We start from the raw sequence: 23,831 nt of genomic DNA on the forward strand, positions 1-23,831 counted from the left end.
TGGAAATCATATAAAGATTTTACTAAAACATCTGACTGGTGGAAGAGGAGTAAAGACTCGTCCTATTACACTAATTCACTAACTTTACCTTTCCAATCAGCTCTCTTTCTCTGGACATGAAGGAAACGCTGTTCTTCACAGAAACCTCCAGCTTCCTTTTACGGACTTCCTCCTTTGCCATTTCAAAATCAAACCTGGAATCAGCAAGAGGACAATGAATAAATGGAGGATATGCAGAAACTGTTAAAATAAATCTATAGTAGCACTGGTAATGCAGGCCAGGTGGCTTGTATACTAGGCCTCTAAAAAGAAAAGAAAAACAATTCCAGTAAGAACTAATTTTTTTACTATGTATGATTCAAAATCAATTCACAAATTCCAAAAAGCTATTTTTTTTCCAAATGTTCTAGTTTTATAATAAAATGAAATTACTGTGCACGTTTACACACACAGTTCCAGAAAGGACAGTTTAGCCTAGATAAAAAAAAAAGTTTTAAATAAAGTTTGCTTAAATTGCTTTTGCATCATATGGTACATGCAGAGGATACCTTGTCTTGCGGGTAATTTAAAATTTGCATTTACCCATCACTTTAGATGAAAATCTGCCCAAACCGGTGTGTAGAGGGTTGATATAGTGGAAAAGGTTTGTAGAAAAAGAGTGGGAGAGGATGTGTGAAGTGACAGGAGGTGTGAGGTGATTAAAGAAGGATGTGGATGAAGTAACTAGGAGCGGAAGGAAAAAAAATGCTGAATAAATTCAGGCTAAAAAAATGTGTGACCAAGTCAGTGAAATAGTGCATCTGAAAAGGATGGTTAACGGTGTGCTAGAGGTGTCTATATAGTGCATGTTGGCAAGTATGTGCTCCATACCAGAAACAAATGGAAGCCCATTGGTAATGGAAAGTTAAGGGTATAGTTTTACTTAATGAGTGAATTTTCCTGATATTCCAGGAGGTTAGGCCGACCATTGGCTATAACCTACTACCTGGAGTTCCACATGGATGAAACAGGCATTCAGTTTATCATGGTGGAGCTGAATAAGAATTCAAGGGGAGCCATGAATAACTGTGACAGTCATTCAGCATTGTTAATTTTTTTTTATTATTATTATTTGTTTGCTTGTTATATGCAAGTGAAGAGCCAGGCCAGTTGCTCTTTTGGTCGTGGGGCCACAATGCACTTAAGCCATGACACAGGTCCGCAATGTTGGGTAAAGACCATTTTGTGTATAAAGGGTACACAAACACGGACAATTCATATGAGTTTATAGGCAGCACATGTTATGTTGCATATTTGAGTAAATGTTTCTAAAGCCAAAAATCGTACTGACTTTTATGTAAATTATTAATATACACTAAATGGATAAAAGTATTGGGACACCTGACCATTACACTAACAGGGACTTTAATGACACCGCATTCAAATACACACACTTTAATATGGAGTTGGTCTACTCCTTTACAACTACAATAGCTTCCACTCTTCTTGGAAGGTTTTCCACAAGATGATGGAGTGTTGGCGCAGTGGTAGCGCTGCTGCCTCACAGTAAGGAGACTTGGGTTCGCATGTTCTCCCTGCATCTGCGTGGGTGTCCTCCCACAGTCCAAAGACATGCAGGTTAGGTGCATTGGCGATCCTAAATTGTCCCTAGTGTGTGCTTGGTGATGTGTGTGTGTGCCCTGCGGTGGGTTAGCGCAACATAAAACGCTAAATCATTTTGACCACTAAATCCTTTTCAGGAGAGTGTTTCCTATCTTGTATTTATGATCGACATTCCCTTTTGCCCATCCATAGCGTTTTACATTCCTACATTAAATTGCATTTTTCAAGTGTTCACCCAGTTCTGAAGCTTGTACTTCTGCCGAGTATTTTTTTAATTGTTTTTGCTGCCTTCAAAGTGTCTGCCATTCCTGCATTTTTAATATCATTTGCGAATTTCTCAAGTTTATTAAGTATACTGTAATCTATGTCATTAATATTAACCAGAAAAAAGTAATGGTCCAAGGACAGACCCTGAACTTCACTGATGAACTCACTCCATGCGATTGTTCTCTTTGTCTCCTGCCAGTTAACCAGCTTGAGATCCAAATTTTCAGGTTACCTCTGATGCCCAATTTCTACTTTCAAAAGAACGCAAGTTTATAAGAAATTAGGGCTGGGTGTTACAACAGTGTATTGCAAAATTGTTTATGTATGATTAAATACACTGGGTTATCATGCTATCCAGGGTTGCTTTCCATGAAACTAGTCTAGTTAGAAAACAGATCTGCGGGTCAAAATATCTGTTTGGCCAGGTGCAATTTTTTAGGATTTTGAAATGTGGTTGAGGCAGTGCTGTAAAGGTAATGCTGTAATTTGTTCTAAATTTTTAATTAGATTTTTTTTTTTTTTAATTTCACTGTCAGTACAGAACAAATTAAATCGGCAGTAGAGATATCAAATGAACCAAAAATTAAGATTTGAATACTCATATTACAAATAAGCATATAGTCAAATATACTCAAAAGTAGATTAAATATTCTGGGTGTTACATATACGTTTGTAACATATGCCCTTTTTTTATATTTTTTACTTTTAATATTTTTACTTGTGAACTGTCAAAACACCGTGACATTTATGGCTCAGCTGTTAAAAAAAAAACAAAACAAAAAACCTTCAAACATGTGAAAACAAAGCTCTTCACAAAAACTAAATTCTCTGTGTGCATAAAATAAAAGCAGAATGGCACCCATCTTGTTTGTACACAAACATTTTGTTTCTCCTCTTCCTTAATTTGCAGTTGCCCAAGATGTAGATTGAGTTTTAACTGTGTGCTAGCTGAGGTAAACAAACATTGATGACATTGAAAAAGTTTTTAAAATGGTGACTTTGAAGCAGATAAAACAAAAGGAAAGACATAAATATGGTACGGTATAAACCAGTAAAAACATGAAATCACAGAAGGTTAACAAATGCAAGTTAACTTAATTTACATTTCACATATCAAAAAAAATTCTAAAACTCACCAGTCATATGTGAGTCACTAACTGTAGAAAATATTTAATAAAAAATACAGGGGCCTGTTTGGGAGCAGTAATTTGGAAGACATTGGGGGTCACCATGGAAAATACTTGGAAAGAATTATTATGTGGGAGAAGTAAGTAAAATATACTGTAAATAGCAAATTTAATACAACAGGCAAGGAGAACCTCTTTTAGATTTGTATGTTGGGTGTTTAGGGATATCCAGCCCTACCTCTTAATTGTAATGTTTAAACCCACCAATACACACCTTTCATTAAAGTCAGGGTTGAGTGACTTTTTCTTTACTGCTGTTTTTCTCTTGGTAACACGATTCTTGTCTGGCAGCAGAATCAGAGAGACATATGGATCAGAGCCATCTTTAGAACAAGGTTTCAACTTCCTGTGGAAAAATAAATGCAGATAATGTGAAACAGTCTGGAAAACTGCAGCACTGCAAGCTTGCATATCCAGTTATTAACATGAGGTAAAGACACAAGCATACAAAACAGTGCCATCATACCTGCAAGAGTGGACCAACAGCACCAGCCTGTGTTCTTCATCAACATATTGTATAGTTAATCTAACCTGTCCAAGGCTTGACTCCTCCTGCCCACTCTTGCTGCAAAAGATGAAAAAGAAATTCAAAGAACTGGAATTATGGTCCACATTATACTGTTTTTTTTTCTCCGGACTCATAAAGCCACATTTACAGCTACCGTATTACAAAGTGGCATTGCCATTCCTTTCCTTTGGAATGGTGCATGAAACTGCACACTTATCAACAAACTCCTACTTCAGCCAAAGTACAATTTTTAGACAAAGAAAAGATACATTTCTCCATGGATCTGCTATCTAGATATATATAATTCACTAAGGCAAGACAACCATGGAAAGCACGCCGGAAGGGGCGTGGATTCACTAAGCCACCGACAAGTGAGACACCTATGGTGCACACAGGAAGGAGCCACGCCCACCAACTCCAAGACCATTGGATACGACGACAACTCACAGAGCCACGCCCACCAACTCGGACGTGACGACACAGAAAAACCGGCGTCATTTATATTCGTCTGTCGTAGAGGTCACATGCAGCTCCGACCCACGTTGACTGTTAATAGAGGCATGTTTCTCACGGAGGTGAATCGCCATAGGCGGCGTGTAAAACTGTTTGCGAAGGGTATCCCATGGGATCCTTAAAACGTTCCTTTACAACTGAGGTTAAAACACAATGAAGTGAGCAGTCTTTAAAAAATGAGTTTTTGGTTACGACGCACGACCACGTGCACTATAGCAAATTGTTTTACACGCTACATACAGCAATTCGCATCCGCGACAAACATGCGTCTTCTTAGATACTCCTGCACTTTGTACACACCCCCCTCCCACCATGGTCGGGTGTCTTGGTGGATTATATATAGAAAGGCAGCCAAAACCGCACAGAGCAATGAAAAGTCTACGTGAGTCACAGGTGCATCTGGACTGTACAAAGATGACAACGACTCAAGTGACGAGTTGGAGGTGGGCACATGAGCAGGCAGTGTATACTGAACGAGAAATCAGCAGACTAGCATGACGGAGGGAGCGGAGTGGATGTCTTTCTCCTCTCCTCCCGTTCCACCCTGAGCGCCACATGGACGACTGTGTGTTGGTTCGTTCCGTGCATTGGTTAAAACTCAATGAAGGAAGCAGTCTTTAAAAACCAATAAGCCCTGTGCCTCTGTTTTATTACCGTCTCACCTTTTTCACCAATGCAGGCCCCGCAACAGGCGATCCGGCGGCGTCATTCCCATGACCCCCGGCAGCCAACCGGGTAACAAAGTCTTTGGGTTCAGGGGAGTATGGTTACAAAGCTGAAACTTAAAGGAATTGACGGAAGGGCACCACCAGGTGTGGAGCCTTTCGCTTCATTTGACTCAACACAGGAAACCTCATCCGGCCCGGACACGGACAGGATTGACAGATTGATAGCCCTTTCTCAATTCTGTGGGTGGTGGTGCATGGCAGTTCTTAGTTGGTGGAGTGATTTGGCTGGTTATTTCCGAAAACGAACGAGACTCCCGCCTGCTAAATAGTTACACGACCCAACAGCGGTTGGCGTCCAAATTCTTAGAGGGACAAGTGACTTTCAGCCACGTGAGATTGAGCATTAACAGGTCTGTGATGCACTTGTATGTCCGGTATTGCACGCGCGCTACACTGAATGGATCAACGTGTGTCTACCGGCGTGGGTAAGCCGTTGAACCCCATTCGTGATGGAGACCGTGGCTTCCAATTGTTCCCCACGAACGAGAAATTCCCAGTATGTGCGGGTCATACGCTCACACTGATTACGTCCCTGCCCTTTGTAAAGCCCCCCCATGGTCGGGTGACTTGGTGGATTATATATAAAAAAGCAGCCGAAACCGCAAAGAACAATGAAAAATCAACGTGGAAACCGACTGAGGCGGTGTTTGGAAAATTAACAGTCAACGTAACTCACAGGTGCGTGTGGACTGTACACAGGCAGCGACTCAGGTAGGGAGTTGGGGGCGGGCACATAAGCGGGCAGTGCGTACTGAACGAGCGCCATTCAACCCCGTCCTTCGCTTTGGAAGGAGAAAGCGCGACAGCGCTCCTCCGGTTTTCAGTCACTTACAATTGTATGTTGGTTCAAGTGCATTGTTGCAATGTTACTTTTCTTGGTGGTTTCTTAAATTACGGATTTTTCAAATGTTTATTTTTTCCTCTGTGCTTAAAAATCATTTAAAAAGCGGCCTGATTATGCGGCGTAGCGCCGCAGGTTGGCTAGTAGTATGAATTTCTGTCTGCATGCAACATCTGTTATTTCTATCTGATAAAGCAATATCAATCACAGTTGAATGACATTCTTTCTAGCACATCTCATGACTCTCAGGCGCCTGTTTCATCCTGTGATCAGCAAGGTGAATGAGCACAACTCATTTTTGTAGCCTCGAACAGCAAACAACTCAATACACCAATTGTCATTCAAAAATTTAGAATTGTGCACACACAAGAATCTAAAGGAAAACCTGCTTCTGTTTTCTGTAGTAGATTTCCTATTCCTTAGGACATGACTTGCAAAAAAGTTTTAAAGGAAAGTGAGATACACACAATCAAGACAGACCTATGTAAAAGTAAGAATGTATTTTATACTACTAAGTGAACCCTCAAATGACTGCTACTGAAGTAAAAGCCAACACTGAAAGACCAGGACAATGGAACACAAAGTGTACTCTCCTTCTACGTGTACCCTCAAGACCTCTGGTTAAAGCACTGCCTCCATCCCTTGAGAAGTCAGCACCTGAACAAAAATTAAGTGCTATTATTGCTTCAAAAGCTATTTTGTTTCTTGTAATCTTATAGAAAAGTGTAAAATCCAGTGGATATATTATTGTATGTACTATATTTCTGGTGGCTGGTTTTAATTAAATGTGTATCAGGTAAACCTTTAGGTTCTGTGAGTTTCTTCCTCCAAATTTAAAGAAAAAACTAAACTCCCAACAGAAAACACCTTACATTAAATTCCCAGCTTGTATCTTTAGACAATATATACAACACACACACAGGTTTTGGGAGAAGAAACTCCAGCTACATCCAAGGAAAGAAGGCATAAGGAAATCTATGAAGGAGGCTAAGATTTTTCCTTGAACCACCTATGAGACAAGAAATCTTCAAATCTTCAAATACATTTAAAAGTCAGTCTCAAATGAATGATATGTCCTTGTAGGATTCTTTGGGAAGTAAATAAAACGGAGAAATGTATTTGGATAATTCAGAGCCTTCTGTATATGGTAAAGAAAGAATGAAAGCCAGTCAGTTTATGTTTTATATTGTTTGCCTATTGTCTTTTAGGTCTAGATATATACATGCCTATATATGTCAGGGTTTAAATAAAACAGTAACATTTCTGTGCTATTTTAATTTATTCTTCTTTATCTCAAGTTTTTCATGGCTGCTGCCATTTAGTTGCTAGGTCATTGTGTGTTTCTAGGCATATATTCTAGGCCTTTGTCTTTTGTGTGATGTCATGGGCAGCCAGCTATTCCATAGCAGATCAGATGGCAGCTGGCATGCAAAATTTGTGAAAATAAAGGAGAGATTCTGCAAAGGAACAAACAATTCTTGATCAGTCTTCTAAAAAGAAATTCCCTTTTGTTTATGACAACCATAAGTTTAATGGCTTAGAGATTTGTTCTGTGTTTGTATGGTAATCTCCGATTTACTGCTTTGACCCTGCCCTATTTGACTACTCAGACTAAGCAGATCAATGCTTAAAACATAACACACAACCCCCCTTAAAGCACAATACTATGCCGCTTTAGCATACTGCATTTGAAAGTGGAAAATGATAAACAATAAAATAAAAACAATTTACATCCTGCCACTCACCATAAAGCATCACAAAAATGGAAGTACAATACAAAGGGCAGTGAAAGTTGTGGCGAGTATAAATGAATACCAGTTTCACTTAACTCTTTTTCCTTTTCCTTTTTTTTGCAAATTTAAGAGACCTATGCCAGGTTAGTGACCAGCTGATATCTTTCTGTGTCAAATAAAAACCTTTCAAATTCACACCACCTATTTTATTCTATGTACAAAAATGTTCTTAGTTGTCTCCATCTCTATATAATGAGGTTTGTTGTCATTATCATCATTACTGTTCTAACAGCCATTGTTTGGATTTATCCAAAATGGCCAGTTTCTACCCAAACCTAGATCTTATACCTCAACTTCCCAGGCATCTTTGAAATTAATTTTATTATTTCTAGGTAATCCACCACTATCTCCTTCCACTTCCAATGCCTAGCACCTAGTTAGCCTCCACATATTTTAACTAATCATCCCTCCACATGTCTGAATCATGTCAGTTTGTTTCTGCTTGTTTCTCCTTAGCACAACATCTATTGCCTCCACAACACACCTTTTTTACAACTTGGTATTCATCTTCTTCTCATTCTGTGACATACCACACATCTATCAATCTATCCATCTTATCGCATTATTTGCAAGTTCTTCTCATTTCTGCCTTCAATGGTCACTTCTCAGCATACTACACCCCACACAGATTTCTTAAACATTTTCCTTCATTGTCAGAGAGGCTGCTTTAGAAATCAGAATGATGATATTCCAATGCAACACTTCCTTTTACTATTACTGTCATTCATTCTATAAACAGGAACTAAAAATAAAAAAAAATATTGACTCAACCAGTAACTAATGACTGCTCTGCTCACTGGTGAATACTATGCCTGCCCACATAGGATTATGCTAGAATGACAGCTACCTTGGGGAGGAAACTGCTCTCTGACGAACATCCTGTGCAGAACTTGGGGTGTCCTTGCTGGGAATAGTGACTGCAGGAGGGTCCACTGCCCCTCTATGATGGTCTTCAGGTGTGGTACTGTCAGGCTCAGGATGTCCAATTTTTGGCTCAGCAATGCCTCGCTTCATAGATTCAGCTTGCAAAGCGGTGCTCTTCAAAATCTGCATGAAAACCAGAACTTAGAAACTTGCTAAATATCAGTGTGATATAGGGAGCATTTGACATATAAATATATGGTAGCTTACCCGGAGAGTGGCACGTAGGAGAATCTGACTATCTGTACCAGCACCATCCAGAGGTAGCCACTTGTCCAGAGTTAAATCCGGTTTAGTCAATAGGTCCTTCAGTGATATGACCAGAGAACCAATAGAAAGAGACCAATCATGTTTGAGCTGCAAACATAAGGAGACAGATCAATCAATCCGATGGTCTTTAGTGTCAGTAATGATACCATCATAATACAGAGGAATTAAGATTAAAAATAATAAAAAAAGGCTCTGGTAAAATTAACATTGTTAAATGGTACTATATCTTAAAAGAAAAATGCATTTTTGAAATATGCAAGAAGATTGTGGATAAGACCCAACATCAAAAAAAGAGAGCAATGAACTAAAGTAGTGGGTCAACTGTGTAAAGGTGCTATGGATAACACCAGTATGCAACAAAAAATAATGGGAATCATCAGGAGTAAAGTAGTTAGAACAAGCGAGACCGTTACCAGAAGACTAATTGAGAGAGAACATCAAACTCAAATTGTAAGCCAAAACCCATAATCAAAATACTAAAGCTAAACTCAAGAGCAGGGAATTCTTTAGAGGACAATAAGGAAAAAAACAGTGCAAAAGTTTTTGACAGGAAATATGGGTCTGCCATTCCGATCTTTGTACTGTTGCACCAATTATGACATTATCGGAACTTCAATGACTGCTCTCGCGACCAAAGATTTGGCACAGCATCAGCAACTGCAAATGCCAGTGACTGGAAGTAACCAAAATGACAATGAGCTATTTTAAAATAAATTATATTTATGAAAAGGAATAAAAACACAAAAAAGGGAAAAATATGAGTATGGAATAAGAATCATAACAAAAGAACAGAAGCTGATTTTCGTTTTAAGTTATTCATTAATCAAAGGCAATTAATCTGCCTAGGGCTGAAACCACACCGCACAGCACTGTCAATTTTTTACAAAATAAAACTAACAGAATATAAACAAGGAGAGTGATTAAATATGGTTTGAATTTAAATTTAAAATTGACTGTAACAAAAAGTTAAGAATGGTACTACGCAACAATTATATTACATCATGTTTAGAAAACAGATGTATAGAAGAATAATCACATGAAAGATCTTTGAAATATGAACTGCTTTCTATTTACAAGAACACAGAAATAAACTTAAGTTCGACAAATGTTTTACTAGTATCAAACCACACACTACTAGTCAATATACTAGTGTTTATTAATTAGTTTATTGAATTTTTAATGAACCTTAAAAACAAGATAATTTATCAGTGAGGAAATGCTGTTACTACATAACACTGCCTCCCTTTTGTGTCTGAAGAGGTGCAATGCATTGGCTGAGAGTTGCCTTCTGCCTTTTCTGCATGGGTACAGTAAATTGTTACAGTTGCATGATGCAAAGGAAGAGTACAGTGTGGGAGGAAACCGGAGCACTCGGAGTAAACCCACGCACACACGGGGAGAACATGCAAACTCCATGCAGGGAGGACCCGGGAAGCAAACCCAGGTCTCTTTACTGCGAGGCAGCAGTGCTACCACTGCACCACTGTGCCGCCCGGGGCAAGAGGTTCTACATTTAATGTGTACTATCTGATAAATTTTAAAATAGCTCCAGTAGAAATACATTACACAGCTAAAATCTGTTTCAAACCTCTTTTTTTATTTTTTCATCATTAAAATAGCTTACCCTTTTTTCCTTTTGTATACACTAACTCCATTATTTTTACTATCAATCATCCAAACAGAGTCATTTTTTTTTTCTGGAAAAGATAATATTACTTGATTGCACCAGATGTTGGTCCATCTTGTTTATCAAATAGGTAAAATGAAACTAATCTCTCTTTATAATAAACAATGCCTTCTATCCCACTTACTTTAACTTTACTACTCCATTCCCTTATGCCACCGACTAATTGTGCGGCTGCTTAAAGTGAAATTGAATTCTAAAGACAAAAAGAAATTAGACATGAGGTTGTAAATGACATGCTTGCAGTATTCATGGGGAAAAAAAGTTAAAAGTTTGTGATTTGTGGATGACATTAATCTTAGGCTACACCACAGCCTCCGAACTAAGTATTCAGTATAGCTAAAGCCAAAATTGCATTATGTGACATCTAATTGGAGGTGATGTCAAACTTAATGACTGCAGTTATCAATTTGTTTGCCTAGGTATGTCAGCTTACACAACTACATATTGACAAGCATATCCAATGACATAACTGTATGACAACTTTCCAGAACAGTTTCACATTGCCATGACTCTGTAATAGACTAAGTGGGTAAACAAATTCAAACCATAAAATTGGAAGGTTTCTAAACATGTGGCAGAATGAGCTATAATCTCTCTTAGACTTCAAAACAGTGCCAACTACCAGAAACATTAATCATAAATGTAGCCATGTTCACCTTGGGACACCTAGAGACCAACTTCTACCTTGTCCCTCACTGTTTGGATCAAGAAAAACAAACCTCAATGCCATCCAACTACTACCATGAAAACCAAATTATTGCATGTTTGAATTGAACAGCCAAATAAATTCATAATCATCAACCACATGTTTTCACAGTCTCGCCACACTAACACTAGTAATTTTACTTTGAAATCAAGCATACTTGGAAGTAGGGGGAGAAAGGATAAAAATTCCACTTTTAGCTAAGTTCTGGACTGAATTCCTTGTAAGAAAATCAGCAAAGACTACAGGTTTACATTTGCAACATACATCATCTAAGTAGAATAACCACCATGAGTAAGATCAGGAATAGACTCTCTCATGTAAATACCTTGATCAACAGCAAGTCCTCCAGTGGATTCTGAACCAGAAAATGGAAAGCTTCTCCCCAAACTGGGTCAGTTGAGCGGTCACACATCTGAGGTAAAAAAAAAAAAAATGTATATTTTTTTATATAATAAATAATTTAAGTCACTACCACATACAAGGAGAATAAGCAAAGCTCTCATAGACACAGGGCAGTAACAATGGAAGATACACACGTACAATATAAAAAAATCTCACAGCAATATTAAATAATTTCTTTGAGGTTTTTCATCAGCAGGTGAACGGTCTTCCCACTGATTTTTTAACAAAGGTTTCAAAAGATGCTCTTTTCTTTGCATACCTTCCAGAGATTTTGTCATCTAAGTGCTTTACGTGTTTGACTTACATTTGTAATTTTGATTTATAGAATACTACAGATATATAGTACATTGCATGCAAGATTGGAATATCCTTATCTCATCTGATTAGTGAACCTATAGGAAACAAACAACCACCGTTTATGAGAAAGTGCACTAAAATGTAACAGAATTAAACAGCCACTGAAATGACAAAAAGAGTAAAGAGTCTGGAAGAATTTAGAAGAGACTCCATGGTTAGCATCCCAGCCTTTAAGGATCTTTCATTGATTCAGTAAGTCTGGTACCCATTTGTGGAAGCATGGTGTTGCAACAGCTGCCTCAAATCTTCAGAGTCCTGAGTTCAAATCCCAAACTAGATACTGACTATGTGTGATTTTTCCATGTAATTTTTCTTTCTGCAAGTATTTCAGTTCCCTCTCATATCCTAGAGAAATTCTAAACAGGTGAACCCTTGGCTCTAAATTGTCCCCACATACTAGTAAGTATTGAGTAACATGCACTGGCCTGCCTCTCAAGTATTAGTTTCTGCCTTGTTGCCCAGTACCTTGACTTGGAGTGTGCAAATTCAGAAAAGAAAAACTGAAAGTTATATATTTCATTTCTGATGCAATTGCTCCTCAAAAATGTCTTGGAACAATTCACAGGTGTAGAATTTTGGGTTTATGTCTGCTACCTGCTTGTTAGTCAACCCCAGTTACTGTTCCAATCCGTAATTCCAAAAGATCGTTCAAATGACTAGAAATAGTCTGGTCAAACAACGGAATAAATTTGATCAGGTTATGTTACAGTATATGGATGTAATAAAGAAAAGATTTCATTTTGGAATATAAACTTATGGCAAAAATACTGATTGAAAGTTATCTGACAAAATAAACATATCTCTACACGTGAATCAAAGTCCAAATTTACTTCTTCTCATTCCTTTAACTATTCTAAAAACACAGCAGCTATAACAGTACTTGTATTCAGACTATTTAAACCTGGCAATGATCTAATAACCAAAGGTACTAGAAAACTGCAATTTCTTTAAAATGCATGGATATACCATGCAGAGCATATACATGTGTGGTAATAACTATTTTAAAACATAAATGGAACACATTTTATTTTTAAATAGTATATATTGCTGCATTAAAACAAAGTGAGTTTTCTAAAAACAGCATGCCATTCAGTCATGTGCATCCCAAAAGAAAGTCTGCTTCAAAATGATTTCATCTGTGTCTTCAACTCCTACATGCCATCTACTGGTGAAAGGAGTGAAAGTGCACTGTATCTTGCACAATAGAGTCTGGCTGCAGACATGGGTGCATTACACAACAAAGTGCACTATATCACATTTAAAAGTATTATGCCATTTGTCCCCAGGTGCTTTTCATAATGTTAAAATTGTCAGTTATAAGAAGTTCTAAGTCAGTAAACCTTTAATGCTATATAGTACAGAGATGTTCATAGTAATTCAATGTGCAAGAAAAAATCCACATCAGAAAACTTTCTAGGATCAACCATGGTGTGCTCTTGTCCTTAAAATTTCATTGAAGTGCAAGCTCAATACTACAAGCAGCCTTTAAACCAACAGTATCAATAATGATTAGAATGAAGGCTGTTGTCATGATGCAAATCATAACAATCATTTTGTGTATATTGTATAATAATAAAGCATAACAAACTGATTCCGGTGAATATCTCAGTACTTAAATGTATTCAATCTCTAAGTTATTTTCATATTAGTCCATACTATTTTTTCCACTAGTGTGATATTCAAAAACAAAACATGTATTTAAAGATCGGCCTTTAAAGCAGAAATACTCATTATAAAATTTGCAAGTCTGGCCTGGTTATAGTACTAAATGATTTTCACACAAATGTTTGTGGTTACATTCAATGCATAAAAAGTAATTTGGTCTGCTATGGATTGCAATGCATCCTCTCTTGCTTTCTTACTAGGAGACAAATTTCCTTTTCCTGTTATTATATATCCATTATTATTTCTTGTTCAACTGCTGAAATGAGTGTCACTATCTCTGTTACACATTCTTCTATTTTATGACAATTAAATAAAACTCTATAAACTTTTCCAAGCTGTCCTGTAATACATAAAGCACCCATCAGCTAATTTACACTTGAAGTCCTGAGCGCTCAGTCTGTAGATGTTATGCTCTCCTCCATCTTTATCAGCTCTGGTTGATGTTCTCAATGACTGGTTCTTGGAGCTGCTTAAAGGTTGTGAGTGTGCACATCATTGTGGATTGCCTCAACCCGTCTCAACTTAATCAGAAACTCTTTGCAATTGTGGAACTTAACGAGTCTCAATTGTAAAATGAGTCTTATTCATACAAGACATACTGAGCAAACTCTGGACTTCTTAAGCATGCCTTATTCCTTTGGTGATGGGTGCCACGACCCTTTGCCATGACATCACTGCATTTTAAATGAAGTGTATTAAGTTTGATTGAGTTACACTTGTGGCTGGAGAGAGTTTGTTGATAAAAGTTATTAAAAGGTAATAAAAATTGAGATTTGTTCTTACCATATGCTGAAAACACAAGGTACAAGCCTGTTTAACAGGATAGGCTACACCTTTCTCAAACCTGCACTTAAGTAAGTTGATTGTTTAGCTGTGAGCAAAGCAGCCAATTGTGTCCACTATTAAAGACAGACCCTGAAGGTAGGCCCGCAGAAGGCAAACTGGAGCATTTGCTGATTTGCACTGCGTTCTAGTTAATTTTCAGATTTTCCACAATCAAGAACCTCTCTTTTACTTTTGGTAAAGTATAGTTACCTATATACATAAACACATACACTATACACACACACATATACATATACATATACACACACACTCAAAACTCAAACTTTTAAGACAATTCACTTTCAGATGCTGTATGATAAACAAACAGAAAGGTTTAACATTACCACAGCTCAAACAAACACTGACCACAGAGTTGCTCTTACCTTTGACCTGTACGTCAGATTCCCTAAAGAAAGTTCAGCTCCTGCCTTTGGGGGTTTCTGGGCCTTGCTGAACTAAAAAAAATATAAAAATTGTCATAAACAAAAATAAAAGGTGTAGTTCTTTTTGCCTTTTAGTCATAAAAGTCTGGTACTCTTAGAGCTCAGTAAAGCCTAGGTCACATTACACGACTTTTCCAGTGATTTTCAGTTGTAGTCTTCAATTACATAATCTTAGCAAGTTGTAGGCAGTTGGTGGAATCCTCCTGTGAAGCCGCTCCATCAAAGGGACATACCCAACAACTCACTTCAACTAGTCTGCGGCTCACTATTCTCCTTATTTTCTCCTTAGTCATAGGTTTTAGCTGTCAATGATTGCTCATCTGGAAGTGCAATGCACAGAATATAGTGACAAGGAATGCCCAGTTTTGAACCTCACAAACAGAAAATAGACTTGTCATTCAGATGTTTCATGTTTTACCTACAAAAGCAGAATGGGTAAAAAAAGTGCAGGGACTGTGGCTAAACTCGTTGTACCTGTTAACCCTTCGTCAGCCAGCAGAGGGGCATTGGACCTCCCAATCTGAAGAAAGGCATAGATTGGTGCTAAACATCCCACAGCTGTTAACAATTTGTACAGTTCCGGTTTTATTAAGCAGTATGCTATTGGCTGTCAGAAAAAGGGGAGAGCACAACTGTGCTGGACAGTCACTATGTCATTGCTAAATGTGACATACGCAGTGATTTTCAGTCATTTAAAACTTACGTGGTCTGGCAACGAGCTCAACAACTGCGCTTTAGGAATCTGATCTGCCCACAATAAAAAGTTGCGCAATGTGACATCACCTTTAGTTACATATAATAGCGATCAGAACATCAAAAACAATGAAATACTTACAGGAAGAGAATGGCCACGATCAAGATACACATATAAGATGGCAGCAGAGGGATGAACCTTATTTTGGTAAGAAGCAAGACTGTTCATGTGGATTATCTAGAAAACAAATTACACAAAAATAAAGATTATTTTTTAAGAACAGCTATCTGCAGATGTATCGTGGTCTAATTGGGTGCCCTAATTTAAAACTATTCCAGTTCTCCAAATCCCAGCACATCAACTGGATACCTTGACTATCTTTCACAATATTGCTGCATATATGTCATAATTCTCAAACCAAATTTAGCCAAAATTCACAATCCCAGTATAAATGAGTTCACCAATTTCTCTATGTAATTCTGTCCTATCCACAGAAACTTCTAACTACATCTCCATTTTTCCATATGTTATACCTGCTGAAGCGCAGTGGTGTCCGCGATACGTGGAAGCCATTCCAAAATGAGGTGAATGCTCCCTGATTTAACTTCTGACAGAGTGAACCACTGAAACAAAAAAAGAGATGGACCGAGAGTTAGAATTCCAGAACTGAATGTTAAGAGTTTGCAGGCAAAAAGCAAAATTGGCGGTTATGTAACATGGAAGACAGATCAATAACTGTAAACAAAAAAACACTGCTATGGGGTAGGACTGATGAACTCTAGCTCAACTTCCACCTTAAAGTATGTTTTTGATCTTGCACGATTATTGTTACCATTGTTTGTTATGGAAGACATAAAATCTACCTATCAAGAATTTTACACTCCCAATATAGGAATTTATTTAAGTAGATGTGAAGGAATGATACTGATGTGCAAAGAAGCAAAATGTTGCTACACGTATCAGAATAACCTTGGATGTTGTTGTCTCCTAGTGTTGGCTGAAAAGTACAGGTGTCTACCTCCTTCATGCACCACGGCATGTTACACTGAGTAAGAAAACTTTCTTGCTCCTTCTACAGTAAATGCATAAATCACATTACAATAATAACTAAATATTGAAATTGGAATGGACATACCTCATCTGTGTACTGGTTGGTGGTGATGTCCAGCATGTTGATTTTTAACCTGCAATAGAATTCAGAAATCACATTTCTTTCTGTTTTGCTGAAACATTTGGGTAACAAACCGAGTAATTTATAGCCTAAGGCATTGAACTGTAAAGTGAAAGATCATTGGTTCAATGTTCACATTTGGATCACAGTGTAACCCAAAGAAAGTCACTTCATCCAGGACAGGTCCAATTGTGGAAATATGGAAACAATATTATTATGTATTTGTCCTTTGGACATAAATTCTAGTCACTTACAACTGTAATACGTCAGTTTGCTCCAGAAGAGTAAATACAAAGATTTGCTTAGGTTCTCTTAAAGAAAATGTCAGATTTAAGCAAAGTGTCGTGGAACATGGGAAAAAATAGATATGCTTACTTGAACAATATATTCTAAAGTGACCCTTAACATCATAAAAAATTGTGCATATAATGTTTTTCGCCGAGGCTTGCGCCATTGACTTTCTTTGGTGTTGGAGAATCATAACACTAGACTGGGTCACAGCTGTATATCCACATTTCATCTCAATAGCCTGAGATACTTCTTGGAACACTGGATGTGGTGATGGTTGATTTCAAGAGTCAAAGTGCACAGACAACTGACCATCGACTAATCCCTATAGTGTCTTCAACCTGATGCACAGTCAATCTTTGATTATGACTCACTCCACAGATGCAATATGGTTGTCGATGTTAAATTCCATTAAGATCTTGGGTAACATCTGAGAAACATTCTGCCACAAGTGAAGTTTGCAGCACTTTTCTTGACTATAACATAACTGGTCCTGGTAAACATTGGCTAGCCATAAATAATAGGCATATTATACTCTAGTGTTTGAAACTGAAAGATAACACCATAATGTATTTTGCATAATCAGACCTGATGTTGGTTTGGTTCTGAAATATGAGACATATTCTATAAAAACTACAAATGGTAAAAACCGAATATTTTAGCATAGATAAATTCATCTTTATAAAATCAGTATCACAGATTCAGTTCCAAGATGTTTTGATCACCACTTGAATTAAAGCTTGCCTTACAATGTTACAAAAACTGTCAAATAACATTTTCATGAACTGTAAGACATTTCTGGGCATGTATCAATGTAGAATAATGAATAGGTTTTAATTACTAATCCTCATTTAATGTCATCTGTTTCATATTATAAAAACAAAATAGCAAGCAGTCATACCCTTACACTTCAGAATACATATTCTATAGGATGATAAGCATGTTTGAGCCTGGTCAATACTTGGATTAGAAACCATCTAGGAAAAGCTTGGGTTGTTGCTGGAAAAGGTGTTGGTGAGGTCAGCAGGGGGCATTTTCCCTGTGGTCTGTGTGTGGACCTTAACATCCCAGTACACTGATGGGGACAGATCAGACATAAAACTGATGTCCTAACTCTCTGAGGTCATAAATGCTCCCTAAGTATCTTTTGAAAAGAGTGGGGGTGTCCTGGCTAAATTGCTCATCGTGGCCTCTTCAGTTCTGCCCCCCTAATCATCACCTGTCTCTAACCGGCTAACTTTCTATCTCACCCCTTCATTACCTCTAATAGCCAATGTGTGGTAAGTGCACTGGTGCAAGAATGGCTGCCATCACAGCAACCACCACCATTGTCCAGCATCCAACTGGATGAAGTGCCCCCACTCTAGGTAAAACACTTTAAATAGTTAGAGAAGCACTATATAAATGTAATTAGTTATTATTAAGTAATTATTATTATAAGTATTATTAAATTTAAAGAATCCACTGCACTGCAACTTTTTTTTAAAATTAGTTGCTTTTGCAACTGAATCTTGATACCCTTGCTGTCCACCACACATCATCACATCTATAAGTCAACATCACTGCATTTCCATCTCAGTTAGCATGATCAAAAACCACTTAACCGTGCTTCTGTCTCTGCTGTTGAAAGGCACTTTCTGGCTACTATCCACCTGTTTTCAATATAACATGCTCTAAAGTGTTCTCCCTTCCATGATGACCATTGTACAAAGTTTTAGTAAACTGTTGCCGTTATGCAATGAATGCCTTTTAAAAGTGATGACTATGTTGTCATTGCCCTCCCAAATCTTTCTAGAGTTAAAAGAATAACTAATGTTTGATGCATGAATGTCTTGTGTATGTATAGTGTCAACAATATTAACAAATGGATTTCTAAAATCTGTTGTTGAACTAACCTCTTTGTAGGACTGTGCTGTCTGCAAAATCATCTAATGTTAACTTATGGAGTCACCCAAAAGATGATCTTACTTCACCAAAGAATGTTAACCATTATTCTTTACACTACTTTAAGCATCAAGTCATAGGCTTTTGAATCAATGTACTAACCTGCCTAGAAAATCGTCTTCATCAATATCTTTATCAAATAGTTCAAACTCCAATTCCTGTCCTGGTATCATAGTCATAACTACCTGAAGAGAGAAAGAGACAAAGAGAGTGTCTGAGAGGTTGACTACAGGGGTAGAAACTGTGTTCTTGAATCAAACTAACCACACAGTTATTCCAGGTTGTCTGCAGGTCTCCTGTGATGCTGGGCAAGCACATTTACTGAAATTATGGATGGTTCTACACAAACAAGTATGTCCATGGTCTCACCTCATAAAGTTCTCCCCATTTAGGATTCAGGTTTTCTTTGATGACACGGCTGCGGAAGGAGTAGGCACCTGCCCGAATTACTACATAGGGGTCACTCTTCCCCTGCATCATGCCTTTTAAAAAGTTGTCTTTGGCAATCAAGTTCTCAGCTTCAACCAGGTGAATACGTAGCACCCCCTAGAAGAAACACATTGTTAATGCCAACCTTGGTGTATGTAATAACAAGGACTATGACATGTCTGTTATAGAAGAGCTGTGTAATACAATCAAGCAACATCACAAATCAAAACTAACCTCAGAGGTAAAGTCCTCATCAACACTGGAGCACATTTGCTGTGGTGCACCTGACTGCTGTATAACACTTGAAGTTCCTGTAACAACTTCTTCTGCAGCCTTCTCTTCTTCTTTCTTCGGGGGATCACTGGGTTTTGGCAAAACTTCTCCAGGGGTTGGTAAACAGGGTGAAGTACTAACAGGTGATTTAGGTGCACCAGCACTCTCAGATGCTAAAATCTGAAACAAAATCAAACAGCATTTCAGCTAAATACATTCTGTTCCAGGATACCATTCAAGTTTACTTTGGTCGTCTTTCTCACTTTCTTCCTTACACTCAACAATAAAAAATGGATAAGAAAAAGGCTCAAAATGGGGATGACTTGGACATTATCTTTGTTCTTTTCCATAACAGTAAACATTTTCCTTAATTTTATATTCTTAAGACAAAAGCATCATCTAACTCAACTGCCAGTTATGTACTATTCCCCATACTGGAAGTGATTTTTTTCTCTATGCATAACAGTTTTTACTTATTAGATTAGATAAACTTTATTAATACCATGGGGAATTCAAATGCATACAGAAGCATAAACATAAAACAAGAATACAGACTCAAAGGACAGATAATACAGCCAAATCAATCAATCAACAAATAAACTTAACAAGTACATCGGATGGAAGCATTGAATTGTCTGATAGCAGTAGGCAGAAAAGACAACCGGTAGGGCTTCTTAGCACACCATGATGGAATGTGCCTATGGCTAAAAGTGCTCCAAGATAGCACCTCCTGGAGGTGATGGAAGGGATTTTTCCTGATAACACCCACTTTTATCATCCTGTTTTCCACCACAGCTTCCAGTGTGTCCACAACATTCAACTGTGATTGAGCAGGCTTTTCTGGTAGGTTTGTTCAGGCATTGTGCTCAGGTTGATTCTCCAAGAGACAGCAGCATAGAACACCACACTGGCTACTATGGTAAAACATTTCCAGCAGCTTGCTGCACACAACAAAAGACCAGAGTCTTTTTAGCAAGTAGAGTCTGCTCTGGCCCTTCTTGTGCAGTGCCCCTGTGTTGTCTGATCAGTCCATTTTGCTATTTATCTACTTGTATCTCTGCACCACTTCCACAACCTCCCCCTGAATGGTGACTGGTCTAAGAGGCTTCTAGGCACGTCTGAAGTCGACCATCAATTCTTTTTTCTTGCTGATGTTGAGTTGCAGGTTGTTGCACCTGCATGACAAGACAAAGTTCTCCATAACCTCCCTGTACTCTGACTCATTTCCATTATTAATGCAGCCTATGATGGATGACTCATCTGAATTTTTCTACAGATGGCAAGCGCTGGTATTGTGCTGAAGTCAAGACAGTTTGCTCTGCCTTCATGGACAGATGAAATGGGTAGCATCGTGGAACCACTAAGGAGAGTGGCCAAAATACCTGATGTCTCAAAGCTTGTCTTGCTTTCTTGTCAGAATTGGACACGAAGCATGACATACATGAAAGACCCAAGCGAGTGACACCAAACATTAAAACAACATTGATGAGAATAGGTCATTCAAATCAACAAAACTTGTCAATCCTGTTCACCTAATTTTTCTAAAATAACATTGAGTCCCAGAAGTACCACGTTCTACTGCACTATATGGTAAATTATTCTATTTGGTAATCTACGTGAAGATAAACTTTACAATATTTGTTTGAAATCTGTCCTTAAAAAGTTTCCATCGGTTTCCATGCCTGGAAGCCAGTCACAAAGGATCAAAAGGAAAAACAAAAAATGGAGGAATGACACCTCTTGTGGCTACATGACCCTAGAATGGATAAAAATGACTGCTGATAAAGAAGGAAAGTTGATCGATAATAAATGGAAGTAACACTGAGAGAAGAGGCTCCTGGCCACTATAATTAAGAGAATTACATTCCTATGCTAGCAATGAACATAAAAATTTAAGCGTGGCCTTTTAGGCACATTCTTACAAGAGATTCTCTGCATTTTCACAACAGAGTGTTTGAGAAAATCTTCTGCAATGAGAAAACTGAACTGCTTAAGTGAATACTGCCCATATGGAGTTTACACAGTCCGCTCATGACATCTTAGGTTTCCTCCGGATACTCCAATTTCCTCTGACAGTCTACAGACATGCAGGTTTGGTGAACTGTTAAATTGGCCCTAGTAAGTGTATCTGTGTGTGTTCTCCTTGCGATGGACTAGCGTTCAGTTCAGGTGTTGTTCCCGTCTTGCACCAGATGCATGTCTGAATTGGCTCCCACTTCCTTACGGCCCTGCCTTGGATAAGCAGGTTCGGAAAATGGGATGGATGTGTGGCAGCATGCATGTACTGTACAATATATTTGCAGTATAATGTCTTGGATTGCTTAAATGTCCCTAGTGGACTTGCTGTATATTACACCATTACAGTTTTGTAATTTAGGTGGTGTGTGTATGTGGTTGTCTTATAGAGTGAAACTAGTATACTAAGGGAGACTGTAAATATCCCTTTTCGTTTTGTATTATGCAAATCATTAGCTCAAAAAAACCAAACATGTTTTTTTAAAGTATTACACATTCTTTCTATTTCTTACAACATCTTGAAAACTTTAGGAAATGTTTTATTATGTGAAATAGCAGTGTATTTAGTTTAGAATGTTATAAAGGGTACATTTCAAAATAATTAGGAATATTTTAATTGTTTCTCCCCCTCCCCGCCCCCTCCATCTAATTATACGAAAGGATGGGTTGATGTGAAAAAAAAAGTTGTAATGCTCTTCATTTCAAAGATACACAGCATGTATTCAATTATTAACTGCTGCCTATGAATTTGCTGACTTTTTCTGTTAAGTGCTTTGAACACAATAAGATAAGATTTCTCTACAATATATATACAGTTTATTTTGGAAACCACTTAATTGCATTTGCTACAAAGACTACATTGCAATATGAAGCATTATATGCACTTTGTTCAAGCCATGCTCTTATACTTATCTGCATTAAGTCAGTCAGTCATTTTCCAACCTGCTATATCCTAACACAGGGTCATGGGGGTCTGCTGGAGCCAATCCCAGCCAGCACAGGGTGCAAGGCAGGAACAAATCCCAGGCAGGGATTACCAGCACGAAAAAACTTTTTTCAAATTTTCTCGAGCATTTCTTACATTTCAACATATGAAAAGCTAAATTGTAAGATGGTATTCAACATCTATTCCTCAGTATTTCCAAACTTGATTTTTTTGCATATCTCATAACAAAGGCTTGAATACTACAAAAATATATTCCATCGTCTACTTGACCTACTGTACATAAGTAGTGGACTACATGGGTTAAATGAGTAACATTTCCACATCAACTGGATGAATTCTGACTCGATTCCAAGGTTGGTGTGTGGTCTGTGTGGAGACTAAAGACTCAATACATCTCCATTCACATCAGACTAATAAGTACTAATTATTCAATTTCTGTCATTGATAAGAGATAGTCTGACTCAAACCTTGCATTTACTCTGTGTGTTCTTTTGGCTTTCTTCCCGCAGATCACAGACATGCAAGTCAGGTCAATCAACAATTCAAAAATGGCCCAGGGTCCGTTATTGTGAGAAAATGCAACAATATTCCCTATGACGGCCTTGTGCTGAAACTGAGGCTGGTATTTACCCTGTGTCAAATATGTCATGGTAGACTCTGGATTCATATGGAAATTAATGGTTCAGAAAACTAATAAATGAATGAAAGGATGCAACAACTTATATATTTCTTACAAAGCATCCTGCAAGTACTTGGAAGGTGAACTGGCATTGCTAAATTGGCCCTACTGTGTGTTTTTAGGTGTTACGTATATAATCCTGCAATGGAATGGTTACTGCTTTGCACTCGATGCTTGTTAGAAAGGGCTTCATCTTTCCCGTTAGACCCTGTTCAGGACAAGTGGGTTTGAAAAATGAATAAATGGATGGATGGATGGTCTCTGTGATTCAATACTGCACATCAATCTGCCTGATCATCTATTCAAAGTCAAAACTAAATAACCTGTTAATATAACATTAGCTTAAAAGTTACAAATCTTTTAAACAATATAGCTTTAAGTAATATCCTGTAATTCTACATGTTCATTTTGTTGTCCAACTATTTAAACACATCCCATCATCCTTTTATATATGCAGTATTGGGACTCAAATGAATAAGCCTTAAGTACATCACATTATATTAAGTCTCAACCCAATTTTAGTGTTTCTTTATTGGTCCTGCTTTTACAGAGTGTGCCAAAACCACAAATAACTGAAAGTATGCACAAAGCCCTCTTGTTAGATCTGGTAAACACTACGTAATCATGCAGTATGTGCCCATTCTTGGAATGCTAAAAGCAGGGAGGTTACATTCCA

General features: G+C 37.8%; 1 protein-coding gene across 2 annotated transcripts in view; it reads right to left on the minus strand.

Annotated features, from left to right (window-relative positions):
• The window catches only part of esyt1a (extended synaptotagmin-like protein 1a), a 102,627-nt gene that overhangs the window by 7,322 nt on the left and 71,474 nt on the right, over window positions 1-23,831 (minus strand). For both annotated transcript variants that reach the window (XM_039747279.1, XM_039747280.1), the window contains 13 exons: window positions 19,476-19,694; window positions 19,182-19,358; window positions 18,915-18,997; window positions 16,545-16,593; window positions 15,943-16,032; window positions 15,551-15,646; window positions 14,656-14,727; window positions 11,349-11,435; window positions 8,571-8,717; window positions 8,287-8,486; window positions 3,523-3,621; window positions 3,271-3,402; window positions 89-194 (listed from right to left, as the gene is read on the minus strand). In XM_039747279.1, the coding sequence (XP_039603213.1) occupies window positions 89-194; window positions 3,271-3,402; window positions 3,523-3,621; window positions 8,287-8,486; window positions 8,571-8,717; window positions 11,349-11,435; window positions 14,656-14,727; window positions 15,551-15,646; window positions 15,943-16,032; window positions 16,545-16,593; window positions 18,915-18,997; window positions 19,182-19,358; window positions 19,476-19,694 (1,557 nt within the window). The remainder of the gene's footprint in view (window positions 1-88; window positions 195-3,270; window positions 3,403-3,522; window positions 3,622-8,286; window positions 8,487-8,570; window positions 8,718-11,348; window positions 11,436-14,655; window positions 14,728-15,550; window positions 15,647-15,942; window positions 16,033-16,544; window positions 16,594-18,914; window positions 18,998-19,181; window positions 19,359-19,475; window positions 19,695-23,831) is intronic.

The sequence above is a fragment of the Polypterus senegalus genome, chromosome 3, assembly GCF_016835505.1.
Source record: "Polypterus senegalus isolate Bchr_013 chromosome 3, ASM1683550v1, whole genome shotgun sequence".
Lineage (NCBI taxonomy): Eukaryota > Metazoa > Chordata > Cladistia > Polypteriformes > Polypteridae > Polypterus > Polypterus senegalus.